The sequence below is a fragment of the Mytilus trossulus genome, chromosome 10 (genome assembly GCF_036588685.1).
Source record: "Mytilus trossulus isolate FHL-02 chromosome 10, PNRI_Mtr1.1.1.hap1, whole genome shotgun sequence".
NCBI classification, from domain to species: Eukaryota; Metazoa; Mollusca; class Bivalvia; order Mytilida; family Mytilidae; genus Mytilus; species Mytilus trossulus.
This window is the reverse complement of record NC_086382.1, coordinates 51,065,087-51,081,455: the sequence shown is the minus strand read 5'-3', so window position 1 is coordinate 51,081,455 and position 16,369 is coordinate 51,065,087. Positions and strand designations below refer to the sequence as shown.

Here is a 16,369-nt window from a genome sequence, read left to right as displayed (position 1 = left end):
TTAACATAGGCATGCTCGGCCATGAAATCACAGATAGTACATAAACAGCGTGGATGGGTGTCCTGAAACAAACAATCATTAACTTAAAACAAAGTGGTAAATTCAAATCTTACATTGGTAACATAAAGTTTATCTATACTATTAAATTAAGACACTGTTTTTTCTCACCCACATCTCCTCTGAAACCACAAAATAATACAAAGGTATGGAATGTACTATTTGCAAGTTAAATTATGTAACTCATTAAATTTGTATTTAGAATTGATTCATTTAGGTTATCTCAACAAGTTTCTAAAAATTTGTGGAATCCTAAACTCATATTTGACTCTTACAATTTTCTCACACTCAAAACTTCATTTTAAAATCCTGAAATAACCAAGTAAAGGGAAAAATCAAAAGAACAATTCATCACAAACCTTTAACAATAAGTATTAAACAATTAAATATGACAATGTTTCTGAATAAAAATTTAAATGATCTATACAAACTACAGAATTAGAACAATTTATCTTTCTAAACATGTTTGTAAAGATTCTTCTTGGTAGTGGTCTAAGAGGTTGTCCTAAAGTAAGGTAAAAAGCATCTGTGACAAAAGAACAAAAAAAAACCCTGCAAAAATTGAAACTACCATCTCTAAATTTTAGAGGAGTCCGAGGTGACATGATTGAATTATATAAAATACTGAACGGAAAATATGATAAAGAGACGGCACAATTTGTTAAATTATGGAAGGATATGACAACACAAACAGGGGTAAGCGGCAACAGTCTGGAAATATTTCCACAGAGAGCAAGAACAGAATTAAGGAGGAATGCCTTCGCTCTACGAGTGGTAAAAACATGGAATACACTACCCGAAATTATAGTAACATCACCAACCACAAATACATTTAAGAATAGACTAGACAAATACTGGAAGAACCAAACAATGATGTAGGAAGACTATAAATCACCAATCACCAGAAGTGGAGAAGATTTAGATATAGAGACTGATGAAGAGGAATTTTAGTTCCTGTATCAGTAAAAGAACCTAAGTAAACCTAAGTAAGTAAAGTAAGTAATTGCATTTGACACAATAAAAGATGGCTGCAAAGAAATTGACAAGAGTACTAAAAGTGGTATTTAGCCCCAATCAATCAATCAATCAATTAATGAGGATCCTATATTCCTTTTAACTCATATATAAATCATATATGTATATCCACAGAGCATTGTAGTTTATTGTTTGGCAATTTTCATATGATATATGAAAAATTGTCAAACAATTATATTGTTGGACTGACGGTCAACATCAGAAGTATGATGTTTTACCATTTTATAAACCGAAATAAAGGATGCTGCAGAACCCTGCTTCCTGCCTTCAGCGTGAACATGTACTGTAAATGTTTGACTGCTAAAAAAAACCCGAGGTCATTTATAAGGATATTTATGATTAAATACTAAAACCAGATGCTCCACAGGGCGCAGCTTTATACGACTGCAGAGGTTGAACCCTGAACGGTTGGGGCAAGTATGGACACAACATTCAAGCTGAATCCAGCTCTAAATTTGGATTGTTATTAAATAGTTGACACAGCATAGGTTTCTGACACAGAATGAATGTGTTCTAATGAACTTAAAATTTTTGTTTTCTCTTAGAGCAATTCACTATGCTGTTGAATATTAATCCTCTCAAAAAAATGTTTGAAGAAATTTTCATTTTATTTATGAAATTTTAAATGAGAAAAATTGAACCCAATTTTTTTTTCACACCCCCCTTTCCCTTATTCCAAAACTGACCTTATTTAAATTTCTAATGGAATTTGCAACAATAACTACTCATTTAAATACATCATAAAATATTAAGATGTAAAAAAACTGCTTGTTATCACTGAATGGTAAAGATTGTTTTAATTTGTCAGTTGGTAGTTAAACGTGAATATACATTGATTCTGGACAAAGAAAGATAACTCCAATTAAAAAAATTCTTGCTATTGCACAATATTGTGCAATTAGATATTTCTTACTTACTATTCTGGACAAAGAAAGATAACTCTAATTAAAAAAAAAATTGCTATTTCACAATATTGTGCAATTAGATATTTCTTGCTATTGCACAATACTGTGCAATAGAAAAGACTTGCTATTGCACAATACAGTGCAATTGAAGATTTCTTGCTATTGCGCAATACTGTGCAATGGAAAATTTCTTGCTATTGCACAATACTTAATATAATAATTTTAGATCCTGATTTGGACCAACTTGAAAACTGGGCCCATAATCAAAAATCTAAGTACATGTTTGGATTCAGCATATCAAAGAACCCCAATAATTCAATTTTTGTCAAAATCAAACTAAGTTTAATTTTAGACCCTTTGGACTTTAATGTAGACCAATTTGAAAATAGGACCAAAAATTAAGAATCTATATACACAGTTAGATTTGGCATATCAAAGAACCCCAAGGATTCAATTTTTGATGAAATCAAACAAAGTTCAATTTTGGACCCTTTGGACCTTAATGTAGACCAATTTGAAAACGGGACCAAAAATTAAGAATCTACATACACAGTTAGATTCGTCATATCAAAGAACCCCAATTATTAAATTTTTGATGAAATCAAACAAAGTTGAATTTTGGACCCTTACGGCCCAAAATTCCTAAACTGTTAGGACCAAAACTTTCAAAATCAATACCAACCTTCCTTTTATGGTCATAAACCTTTACTTATACTAAAGTTAATGTGCAAAAAACAAGAAAATGCTTATTTGGGCCCTTTTTGGCCCCTAATTCCTAAAATGTTGGGATCAAAACTCCCAAAATCAATTCCAACCTTCCTTTTGTGGTCATAAACCTTGTGTAGAAATTTCATAGATTTCTATTCACTTTTACTTAAGTTACAGTGTGAAAACTAAAAGTATTTGGACGACGACGACGCCGACGACGACGCCAACGTGATAGCAATATACCACGGAAATTTTTCAAATTTTGCGGTTGCATAAATAGAATATTAAAATAACCATCCAATTTTTTTCATGAACTTAACTCTTGATTATTGTTGTTTAAAATAACTTTAATCACAAACTGAACCCAAATATTGATGCAAAGAAAGACAGAAAACAGGATGCAGAGAAGCTATTCTGGAGTAATCTGGACTATGTGACTTTCGTCACAGCTTAGACAGAAATATTTAAAATACTTGAAGTTGATCTATAGTAAATTAATATGCTTTTTATGTAAATTTATATGAAGTATAATGTATGATTACTTTAAATTAAACAAAATTATAATATTAAAACATGTGCATATACTGGAACAGTAGGAAGGAATAAAAGGAGGTCGGTTTCAGAATATTCTGTAAAATATATCAACTAGAAATATAAACATTAAGAATGTTTGAAAATATTTATCCTTGCACAAAAAAAGTATGCCTTTTTTTTTTTAATTATTCATTAATAGAAATAATTGAAAATAATAATTTATGGACAAAGAAAATATGAATCTTTTTATCTGAGTTCAAATGACAAGTGCAATAGACAGCTAACCTCAAAGGACATATAAAAAACAAATGATGCTCATCAAAACTTCATTTTCACACAAATCGGCTAAAATATTTTTAGCACTTTAACATGTTGAGAAAATGTGTTTTAGTGTTAATCTATGTTTAAGTGCAGTGGATTCCCAGACATAACTAAGAATTAAGAACTCTATCAAGGCCACCTTGTAACAAGTGTTTAAATCTGCTAGGATTATCAGCCAATGGCACCAAACCATGAAAGTGAAAGATTAAACCATGTTTTTTTCTGTAAATAAACTGCAAAAAGTATCTGTTTTATGAATGGATTCAGGCTGTATTAATAACACCACAGGAAATGCCTGCACTATAAATATTCTCTCTTACTGATGTAAAAATCTGATACTGTTGACACCATTTCTTTTTTCTTATAAGAATGACAGTAACAGATATAGCATAAAATCACTTCTTGTTCTAAATTCCATTAGCTCGTTAGAACTTAAAAGTTAAGTAAAATGGGATAAAAAAGCATAATGAAACCTATGTTTAGAAAAAACGATTAAATTTATTACACAACAATATACTGACTGGTATAAAAACAGTCACATATTGTATGGGGAATTTTTTCCTATGCATCATACAATGGTTTTGCCAAAAGAAATGAGGTCAATTATTTTACCAGACAAAATGTGTTCAATTGACATGAATTCACCTTCCTGCTGACAGATTCAATGGACCATTATTCCATTAAAAGAGTATGTCATCCAGATCAAAATGCAAATTCAATCTTTGACCTATTTCTATATGAACCAATGAGCCATAATTGAGGTCCAAATCTACATACAGGAAAAAAAGTTGGGCAACTGTTTGGCTTTCAAGGAACAAAGTTAAAAATAAGATATGACAAGTTAACTAGGATCCCCCCTTTTTTGGACAGGTTCATCTTGTTCAGTCTGTAGTTTCTATGTTGTGTTTTGAGTATTGTTATTTTTCGGTTTGTCTCTCCTATTTAGCAATGGCATTGTCAGTTTATTAGCAACTTAAGGAGTTCTTTTTCACACATGGGTGACAAAAAGCGGCCATTTATCAAAATTTGAATATTGTAAATTGCTTGTTCTTTATCCTTTAATCTTCTAATAAACTGTTTTTTCAAACGAAATGATGCTTTTTTAGCGTATTTTTTTAAAATTTATTATTATTTACAAGTAGCTTATTATTCTTTTTTGGACCAACAGAGTTTCACTCCTAAAACTTGTTCTTTAAAGGCCTTGGCTGGCTTTCTAAATTGAGACAAAAACTTAGATGCTTTGTCATTAATTTCTTCAATTCCAGTCAATTCTGTATTCTTTCTTTAAACAGATGTAGTTTTACCAACATTGGATTAAGAATTCTACTCTAGTCTGAGCCATGGATCTTGAACCTGCAGTATAATGTAAGCTTTTGATGCATACAGAAGGCCGAGTTGTCTTTGATATGAAGAACAGCAATGAAAGTACTATTAATTGATTGGTGTCCAATATATATATTTATCAGTAATTCGTATATTTTCCCTTTCATCTGACTGCCTAATATTTTCGAGTACCAATGTACTGGCTGTATCACTGAAAATATTAGGCAATACATTGTGTGACGTCATAATTACCGATAAACAGAATAATAGGTAGTTTCGTTTTTGATACTGACTATATCATGTGGAATATCTAAACTCGCCCTGATGGGCTCGTCTAGATATTCACATGATATAGTCAGTATCAAAAACGAAACTACCTATTATTCTATATATAAAATAACTTCCTTTTAATAAACAATAAATTTCTTTCAAGAAGAAAATATAATAATTGAACGCACCTTAAAATGCTGTAATAATGAGTCTCTATCAAAGCTGACAAAATGACAACATTTACATTTCTGTACATCATCAGAATGGATAGCTATATGGGACTGGTATTGTTGTAGATAAAAGGCCTGGAAATCACATTTTGGACATTTCAGCTTCTCCAATTCTCTTTCTGAAGCCTTCAGTCCTAAAAAAAAAAGATTAAGAACAAAAATTCAGTAAGCATTGGTAAGTAAGTGATCAAATGTTTAGGTTTAAAAATTTCCTTTTTTTTGTTGAAAACTTTTTATATACTGAAATAAAATGTACCATATAAATAAGGCCATTTTAGAATCTTTGTAGGTGAAACATACACCAAATTATTTTTATAGGTTTAGGAACAATAGAAGGTAACGTCATTGTCCTAATATCCATTGTTCATACACCAAAATTTTAAAAATAATCATTTTACCCATAGGGCTCTTGTTTCTAAAATGGTGAATTGAGTGCCCATGAGAACTATCTGTCAAAGATCAAAGTAGTCCTGAATATGCATGCAATATTTGCCAGTGGACATTAAGCAACCAACAATCAATCAATCAAAGATCAAGGAATGAGAAAGTAAACACTATAAGTAACTGCAGTGATGAAAAATGAGCAAAATTAAACTTTAACTCATTAAAACTTGATAAGCCTAAAAGTGACGACAAAAGTTGTCTATCCTTTTATCTCTTACTATCCCTATGAGGTGATTATCATTGGAAGATAAAAGGCAGGTTTTTTTCTACATAGATTCAACTAATATTGTGCAAAAGCCTAAAAAAAAAAGAGTGGGACACAGTTTTCTGGATAAATTCTAAATTTTGCAACAGTCTATTATTAAAAAAGAAAAACATTTGTCATCACTTTTTATGCAATACATTTTTTTATTGTTTCAATCCTGAGATAATTTTTTTTTATCCGGGACTAAAGGAAGTGGCTTTCAATAAACTATGTGTACCAATGTCCTTGAAGACAGTTGGAGATGGATACTGTGCTTGTAACATAAATACATGCATCAAAATGATCCAAATTCAATTTAAAACACCTATAAGTTACAACATCCTCACACCTTTCACCTTGAGTCTTTTTAATATGCAAATTTACACATGATATAATATGCACAATTGATTTTTCACTGTTTAATATTCTTCTACACACAACATCTTATACCCATATCAATCTTAGTGCAACAAAACTTTTCCTTACACACCCACTTGTAACTCTAAATTACATAATCACATGGAAAATATTCATACACATTCATTCATAAAACATCATGGGATACAAGACTGCTGATAAAGCATTTTTAGCAGGCACCATGTTAACATTAATTATGTTGATGCAACAAAGAGACATTTTGAGCTGTGATGAAAAGAAAATCCATTTATTTTAGAAAAAAAACATTATTTTTCATTTTTGTTATATCTCAAAGAAATCCAAGTGAGTTAATTTGAAGTTAATTTTTACCCAATAATTAGTAGAAATTAAATTAGCATTAACTTTTGATGATTTGAACACCTCACAGTTGGAATGTAATAAAACACATGTCTTATATCAACATTTCTTAAGGAACTCATGCGACCTTTACATGTTATAGTCTATTTCCTGGACAAAAGCTGTTTTTAGAACAGTTGTTGTCAGGGACTATCACAAAAATAACTAATCATACATTAAACTATAACTAAATAAAATTCTTAGAATGAATAACTGGGCATTTTAAACTAACTGAAGATAATATTTGTTCAAAGATGTAACCATATTGTTTCATTCTAAGGGAAAGCACAATTTTTTCATTTCATGAACTTTATCTGGAATAACTATATTCCCTTAATGATACAGATAAACCAATAGACAGACAAACAATATGCCCCCCAACTTTCTGTTGAGGTACTCACGCACTGAATAAAAACAAAAAGTATCAAATTCCAATATTAACAGTGGATCCAGGACTTTTACTAAGGGGGCCTGCTGACTGACCTAAGGGGGGGTCCGCTCCATTCATGCTTCAGTGATTCCCTATATAATCAACAAAATTTTTCCCACAAAAGGGGGAGGGGGGAGGGGAGGCGCGCCCCCAGGAACCCCGGAACCGCCTATGATCAAAGTACTGACTACAAAGGTGATACTGAAGTTCATTTATAATTTGGGAAGACGGTACAAAGAACTATAGTGGCTGACTCTCTACATCATTTCTTGATTTGGTCTCATGTGGAGAATGGTCTTGTTAGCAATCAGACAACATCTTCTTATTTTTACATAGCATGTCTTTCTATATACAGTATTTGCTGAAAGGACTCTTTAATTCTACATAATCAAACTCTTTTATCAAAGTGAAAGTGAAAGTGAAAAGTGTCTGACTACCACTGAGATCAGTCACTATTGGTTCCATAGTTATACCATCTTTACAGGTTAGGGTGAAGGTTGGCGCCTATTTAAATGTATTAAAACCCGCTGCATTTCTTTGTACCTGTCCTAAGTAGGAACCTGATGTTCAGTGGTTGTTGTTTTGATGTGGTTTGTAAGAGTTTTCTCAATTTTAAGAATGTTGGTTGAAGGTCGTACTTTGATCTATGTTGGTTTACTTTTACAATGAGACTTGGATGGAGTTGTCTCATTGGCACTCAAATTACATCTTCTTCTATCTATGAATAGTTCATTCTTTCATAAATCTGTTACATCTATATTGACTAAAATGAAAGTCGTTTTTTTTTAGTACACAAAAGTTAAGTGACACTAAATAAGAATCAATATGGGTATGAATCCTCACAAGGAAGTTATTGCCTACAAAGTAAACTAGAAAGAAGAAACAGACTATACATATATTTGCTGACTTGCGATAACCTAGATACAGTACCACCCACACTTTCCCATGGAATCAAATCTCGTTTCATTCACGGTTGCACCAGTCGGCACAACTAACATTCCATTCTCAAGGCCGATTATGATATAATGACCATATGATTTCCTCTCTGAAATTACTTACATGAATAAAAATTACAAGTTATTTTCCATTGTTTAGAATTCAATTACTGGCAGTATCAAGTGCTCTTCAAAAGAGAATATTAATAATTGTCAAATTTTAATAGGTAAATTGTTGGTATGAGTCAAAATATTGTAACTATTAGTGTTATAGATAGAACTTGTTTAGAGGATGTCATTTACTGTGTCATCTGTCTGGAATGTTTGATTATACTTTTAAAAAATATCCAGCATCCCTCATTATCTATAGTAGCAAAATATTAAAGAGAAGTGAAGAGATGCAATATAAAGTGTTAGACAAAATAGCCAAAATTTGCCTTCTGCTGCTCAGAACTCTCTTGTTCCTAATATCTGCAAAAAGCTAATCTATCTTCAATTCAAATGTGTATGGAAAACTAAGAAAAAATAAAAAAAAAATAACAAAAATGTGCAAATGCAAATGTCATTTACCAAGTGAGTGTATTATATAAAGTCATTTTTTTTATAAATGAAAAAAATCTAATCAGACATAAAAAGCTAAAAAAAAAAAACCACCATCTGAAAATAATAAAAATAAATCATTTTACAATCTTTCAGTACCATTGTATAGTTGAAGCATTTTCCAAAGCACTTCTTAGCCCCCTTTTTATAACCTAATGTGAGTGGAGTTAGAAGAAAGAAAATGATGAATCTTGATACAAAAAATGTAATGTTGAGTTGATGTAAATGTGTTGATAGAATGGCAGCTGTAATTAGATGGTTGCTTTAAGTGTGATGTCTTTAATATAGGTGGTTAGTTAAAAGGATTGGAAATATATTTTTATGATTCAATGAATTGCATTAACTGTTTACATGTAACACCACTCTTGTAAAACTTGTAAAATGGAATTTTCTTCAGAAAATGCCTTTTTCAAGTCAGGAATATAACAGGTGTTTTCCACAAATTCTATTGGTTTTATTTGATTTTGTCAGTTTTATTGGCTCCACTTTTTTTAATTTACCTTAGTGTTGGCATTTTTGTCATTTTATTATAATGGTCATAATGGTGGACATATAGAAATTTCTGATTGTGACTCAGATTTATTTATTTGCACAGACCTGACAGGGATATGTAACATCAGAAGGGCTTCTGTGAAGAAGAATCTAGCCTTACTTCTTAAGTTCTATAAAAAGTTGAGAAGCTCTTTCCTTGGCACTTAATATAATAAATTATGAAAAATTGAGGCAAATTTGAATTTTTCGTTTTTTTACTTGATTACATGTTTTTGCGAAATTACTGGTATACATAAATTCCTTTAGAATTTTTTAATTTTGTGAACATTTAAATTCATGGTTCCCCTGCACCCAGGAAATCCTTGGAACAATACTGAATCTACAGTATGCAAGTTTATTGCCAAAATTATGGAAAAGAGATTGAGCAACTTTAGTTAAAGTACTGCATTTAGGCTAATTCTAGGCAGCAAGTTTTTATTGGTGGAGGAAGCCGAAGTACATGGAGAAAACCATACACCTTTGATAAGAAAACTCACAATCCTAGTCAATTAAGATTGGAGTTGAGTGTGCCTGCAAGAGTGGGATTCGAATTCAAACCCTCAGTGTTGACTGGCTAGTGATTACAGTAGTAACTACTTTGACCACTTGGTCACCCAGGCCCCTTCTTACTATGAGGTCATAATGATAAAGAAGTTATATCAGGATACTTTGATTAAAGTGTGTATTTTTTTTAATGAATTAAAAAAAAATAGGGAATGTGTCCATGGGACACAGATGATGCATATCATATAAATTTATAAAGGGACATAACTGAAGAAAAGTAAAAGTGACCCTACCCAAATTTTTACTTCTAAGTTTTGTGGTAATAAGTATTTTGTATAAGTTTCATAAAATTTGGTTGATGCAAACTTAATTAAATAGAGAATCGAAACAAAAAAAAATCAATTTCTTGAGGGCATAACTCTATAAAATTTAGTTAGAATTCAAATTTCATCTGTGTTATGTGGTAATGAGCATTGTGTACAAGTTTCACAATAATTGGTTAAAGTTAGAGTTTGAGAAGGGCATATCTTTAGAACTATTAAAGTGAAACCCCCAAAATTATCATCTGATCTGTATTTTGTGGTAATAAGCATTTGGTTGAGGCAAACTAAAGTCAAGCAACAGAAACGATAATTCAACAATTTTTCCTTTTATAAAGGGGCATAACTCTAGAATGGTTAAAATGACACCACCAAAATTCAAACTTAATCTGTGTTTTGTGGTAATAAGCATTGTGTTTAAGTTTCATAAAATTTGGTTGAGGCAACTTAAGTCGGAGAACAGAAAACAACTTTTGGATGCAAGGAATGACATAAGGACGGATGTACAAATGGACAAGAATAAAACTTAATGCCCCATCTGCTCATGCTGGGGCATAAAAATCAAAACATTTTAACTTAAAAAGACAAATCTTTGTAAATTACATTTTAAAACTAAATATCTTTCTGGTTACTTTAGTAATTTCTATAAAAGTTAAAATACAATGCACACTTTTTCCTGCTATGTATATTCCCACATGTAATTCAATGTATCTAAAAACAGAAAGTAGATGTATCACATACGATCTGAAAACAGAAAGTAGGTGGCTGACAAATGATCGTCAAACAAGCAGCTGTTGGACCTTGAATAAAATAATCCTTAAAATATTTCTCTTGCTCTTTTGACCATGGCAAACTAGTTTACATTTTTCTATAATTAACATTCATGTCAACACTCATTCACTGATATCAAAATGTCACAGCACTCATTTATAAATAATGTTTTTGGCTGAATTACATAACTGTCTAACCAGTTTAACATTGCAGATGCCTTTATGATTATAACCCTCATGTCATGTATATATATATGAATGAAACCATTTCTCATAGAAAACCAGATTCATTTGGAAAGCAATGTCAACCCTCTGTCAACCAAATATGATACTGTTAACCTTGCACATTTCATTTAGTGTTATGGGCGGAGAATTTATATATATGTATCATTTTATTTATATTCTTTAACCTGATAAATATCATATCCACAAAAAATTGACCAGTGCCATTCCAAGACTACCTACCGTCAAGGAGCCCAACTTGCCTGAACAAAATGTTTAGGTTAAATTCATTTTCCTCAAACTAGTTGTAACATGCGAAACAGTCCTTTTCATCTTTTTCCAATTCATTTTCATGCTCAGAATAAGTTAAGATTAATTTTCTTTTTAAATATTGTATTTTTAGATAAAATTATTAAGTATCTTATATATATATAGGTGACCAGGAAACTTGACAAACATGAAGTAACCATCTAACTTCTGGAATTTTAGGCTTAATACCAATAGATTGCACCCTACTGCAGTTGGACAGAGACTGATTTAGAGAGGGCCAGGGTGCCGGCCCCCTTTTTGTGGTTGATTATATAGGAAATCATGACATGAGCAAGCCCTTTCACAGGTAGTCAGTGCCCCCCTTTTAAAAATTTCTGGATCGGCCACTGATTGAAAGCAATCTCTATGTCTCACATTCAGCGACTAAAAAGTTGCAGATGAGACAAATATCGAAAGTTGTAATGAAAGCAGGAGACATGTGTAAATAATGTCAATCAATCAATCAAAAGATGGTTTAAAATGCATCATTTCTGTGGATTAAGAAGGAATTTATAGAAGATTATTTCTGTTGTTTTTTTTTTAAAATCTTGATTTTTAAACTCAAATTTTCTTGTCTCGTGTCATAATACCATGCACAAAGGAAAATGAAAAACATGTGAGATAATTGACAACTACTTGCTTCAATCTTACTTAAACACACCTCCTGGTGAGAAAATGTGCAAAAAATAGCAAGGTCTATAATCTTGGTAAATCAGACTTCAAATGAGGAAAAATTGGCACTTGAAAACATTATAAAAGTGTGCTCTTCATGGGCAAACTCTTAGTTCTTTATGAGCCAAATAATAGGTATGCTTTTTATCTAAACTATAAAATTTCACAGTGAACTGAAAACTTCAAAGGGTTTCATAGAATGGATTTTTGCAACAAATTATGTGTTGCATTTGATAATTAAGACTTGAATCATTAGCTGTAAAGAATAATATAACCTTAGTCACCATGGTTTTTTTTACTGAAATCAACAGCAGAGGAAAACCTAGAAGATAATCTATGCTCATTTCAAAATTTACAGCTCTTGTCATTCTAGTTGTCAGGTATGTTCAGATGTACTCAGCTTGGAAGAATAGTCAAGGTCAACTGAAATAATTCTATATAATATGAGTACTCTTTTTGGACCAGTCAAGCAGAATATATATTTGACTTGGAATGAAAAGATATAGCACAATGTCAAAAAAATTAAACCTTGCAATTCTAGTAAAGGACAAAAATATTTTGGGTCAGCACTTTAACTACTTATTTTGTATTGACATCTGCTGGAGGTCTTCACAGCAAGAGCTTAAGCCTCAAGACATCCTTCTTATATTGACCTAAGTACTAGTACCCATATTTGATATTCCTGATTTTAGGGGAACAACAATTTTATTGTTGAAATAAAATTAGTAAATTGTTTGTATAACTGTTGAAAACATTGCAAATCTATTTATGTATATGTATCCTATGAGGAATTACATTTCTGAAATCTGATCTTGTCCTAGCTAATGTTACAAGTGCCTATTTGAAGTATAGCCTACTGTCTAATAGCTATGTTTTCTAACATGAAAACATCTTCAAACTATTAAAATATTTGATGCTAACATTTATTGCCTGGAACTCACAGAGTCATTGACACTGACCAGGAAATCATTAATTAGTATCATACCTATAGTATACAGTTCAGATGGTAGGTATTAGTATCATACCCAATAGTATACAGGTCAGATGGTAGGGATTAGTACCACAAAGTATGGCAAGTGGTCAGTACAGAAACATGGCTTACTAGAACAAGTGTCAAATCACCAGATCAAACATATCAATCACTGCCCCCTGGAGATAGGCACCAGCCACTAAATTGGTAATTTTGTGGGTGAATAAAACTGTCCTTACCCAGGACAAATAAAACAGTAATTCATATTCCAAAAAAATATTTCATTTTGACATCTCGGCTACTCCCACTAAGCTTCATGAAGATTAATAGGTTTCTGTAATGTTAATACCTAGCAGAAAATGGCAGAAAGCAGGAGTTAGTAATTACAAGTTATGTCTGTGGAATTCTGTCAGTAACACAAGTCTCCGTATATTCTGGAATCAAGTGTTTCAATATGAGGAGGAATGATTAGGTTGTGTTATGAATGGAAGTGCATGTGAGAGACTTATGACAGTGATGGGCTCAAATTCCATTCTTTGTAACACTACCAAACATCCCATTCATAAAACGCAAACTCAATATGCATAGTGCATGTCAATTAAATTATGAATGGTACAATTGTACTGAAGTATGGAAGCCTATTTCTGTCACAATAAAGCACTTTCTGTTGAGTTATTGTTGCAAAAACTTATGCAAAAAGTTTGTGCTATAAACTTGAAAAGGCATTATATCAAATGTAAAATAAGCGTGTTACATAAGGCCTTGCATTACTATGCACACAAAAAATCTTATCACTTCTTAAAATCCTGAGCACACTCAGGCACCAAAAAAACGCAACTACTTCAGGACATATAATTAAAAGTTAAAACATAATTAAAAAGTGATATAGAAGAAAAAATATATATATTTCAAGATTATTACCTAACATTTATGAAGGTTTACACTTTTTTGCATACTTTTTAGAAATGTTTTGCCTGACCCATCGGAATTCATGGACTTTTTTTCTTCATCATAATGCGCAAAAAAACTAATTATGAATAAATTATCATTAAAATTTTAAGCACAATAACTCCAATAAGGAGTTGACTGACGATTTCAACCATGTTAACTTTTTTGCAAATCCTTTTTGCAATATAAAGTTTCTCTCTATCTATCATAACTATCATTATCATAAACAGGGCATACAAGTTGGTTGAATATTATCTGCTCTAACAGTATCAAGTCTAATTAGACAGTAATAAGTGACAAAGTCTACATGCAAGTTTAGATGACATCATATGGCAGATGCTGAGAGTGATCTTTATTGTAAACGTCTACTAAACACTTCCCTTTCTGTAGATAGATATAGATCTGTATAATTTCTAGTCATGTTTTACTCTTATGTTTAATATCCAAGATATCTTAAAGTGCTTATCTTGACTGAAGACTGACAAAAAAGATAACTACCATAAAAAAATGTAAATCTATGGTTCTTATTAAAATTCCTTAATCACATATTGTAGATAATCTATATTGATAATAACGTGCTTCCTTTCTATCAAATTTTGCACATTTAGCACAAATCACTTCCCAAATATACAGGTGGATTCATTTACTATACATTCAAATATCTAATGCCAACGTTTTTTTTATAAGTGTGAAAAATGTGACTTGGATCAAACTGCATAATTAAAACCTCCCATTTCATTCTAAACCTAAATATCTCTGTGGATTATATTTCTGATAAAACTTAATAAATTTGTGCATTTCAGTCAATTTTTGACAATGCACATGATAATTAATAGATTTACAGTGTAAATGGTATGTATAAGTCATAGAATAATTTGATTTCATAGACTTGGTACTGGTAGACACAAAATTCAGCTGCTTCAGAAAATAACTATAACATTATTGCAACTAATAATATAAGACACCACATAAAACTTAACGGTATCTCCTAAAACAATTAACTACATTCATATTGAACTTCATTATGCTATGAGAATTAAAACAATGCATCTGTGCTTTGATGCATGATGATATGCTTAGGATTTGAACCATGCAACAATGACCAGATGCATCACATAATTATCTTGTATACGATTTCTGAACCAATATAATATTCCTTTTCTTTAAATCTGTGATTTTCAGTCCACTTTTAAACCTGGATCCAGGAATTAACCAAATTTTTACCACAAAAAGGAGGGGGCACTGGCCTACTGCCCACTAAAATTGCCTCTGCACTTATTAATTATTCTGGAATAATCAAATAAGCTAGATATATAAAATACATACATGTAATAGTGCACTAAAAAAGATATCAATTTTGGATAAGAAATTCAAATTTCATATAAAAAATTATAATCCTGTATCAAAAGGCTAATAACTGCATGCATTGGGTTTTTAACAAACTAAGACTTGAAATTTCATATAAAAGCTATCATGTATCAAAAAGCTAATGTATGCACTTGTGTATTAGGTTTCCCTTACACACTTATACATGTACATGTCCAATATTGAGTCCCCAATACATCATGTACTTAACAAGAATGCAATGCTTTATTTCAAATTATCTTTTCCTTATCATGATTGAAGACTGACAGACAGATAAACTTCCATAAAAATCTACAAATTTATGTCTCTAATTAAATGTAAATGTGTGCAACCAGATGAATCTCTATATAACTGATAGGGTCCAAATTCTCCATTCATAAAAAAGCCAACTTAAATCTTTACAAGTAAAACCTGGGAACACCTATAAGTATAAGTTATACCCTTGAGGGCTATTTTAGTGAAGTATTTAATCTAATTTGCACCATGACATTTTGGCTTAAACTTATAAATAGAATTCAATTATTAAAAAAAAATAAGGAGGGAGAGATAGGGGGGGGGGACTGAAAGGAACTCAAATTTTAGGATAAAACCTGATAAATATAAGTATATTTGTTCTAAAAGTACATTATTTATAACAATATACAGCTGCAATCTTAATAAAGTCAAATTCAATATTATAGGCAAAAATATCACCCGAAAAAGAAAACATTTTTAGGAAAATATATACATGTTTGCAAATTTTCTAACCAAAATCAAGAACAGTCATGGTGATTAGTGGGTCATAGTTTTTACATATAATTATTTTTTTTACATATAGATACAAGAAGTGCCTTTATTTGTTACATGATACAACGATAACCAAGGCAACAACACCCATCAATTACTGCATGGTAAGAGTATATTATGGTCGACATGTTTCGCCAACAAGGGTGGCATCTTCAGGACATG

The 16,369-nt window shown here is 31.2% G+C and overlaps 1 protein-coding gene across 1 annotated transcript in view; it reads right to left on the bottom strand.

Annotated features, from left to right (window-relative positions):
* LOC134687992 (uncharacterized) overlaps positions 1-16,369 on the bottom strand; it is a 119,591-nt gene that overhangs the window by 79,816 nt on the left and 23,406 nt on the right. Inside the window, exon 12 of the mRNA XM_063548458.1 lies at positions 5,342-5,517. Within this exon, the coding sequence (XP_063404528.1) occupies positions 5,342-5,517 (176 nt within the window). The remainder of the gene's footprint in view (positions 1-5,341; positions 5,518-16,369) is intronic.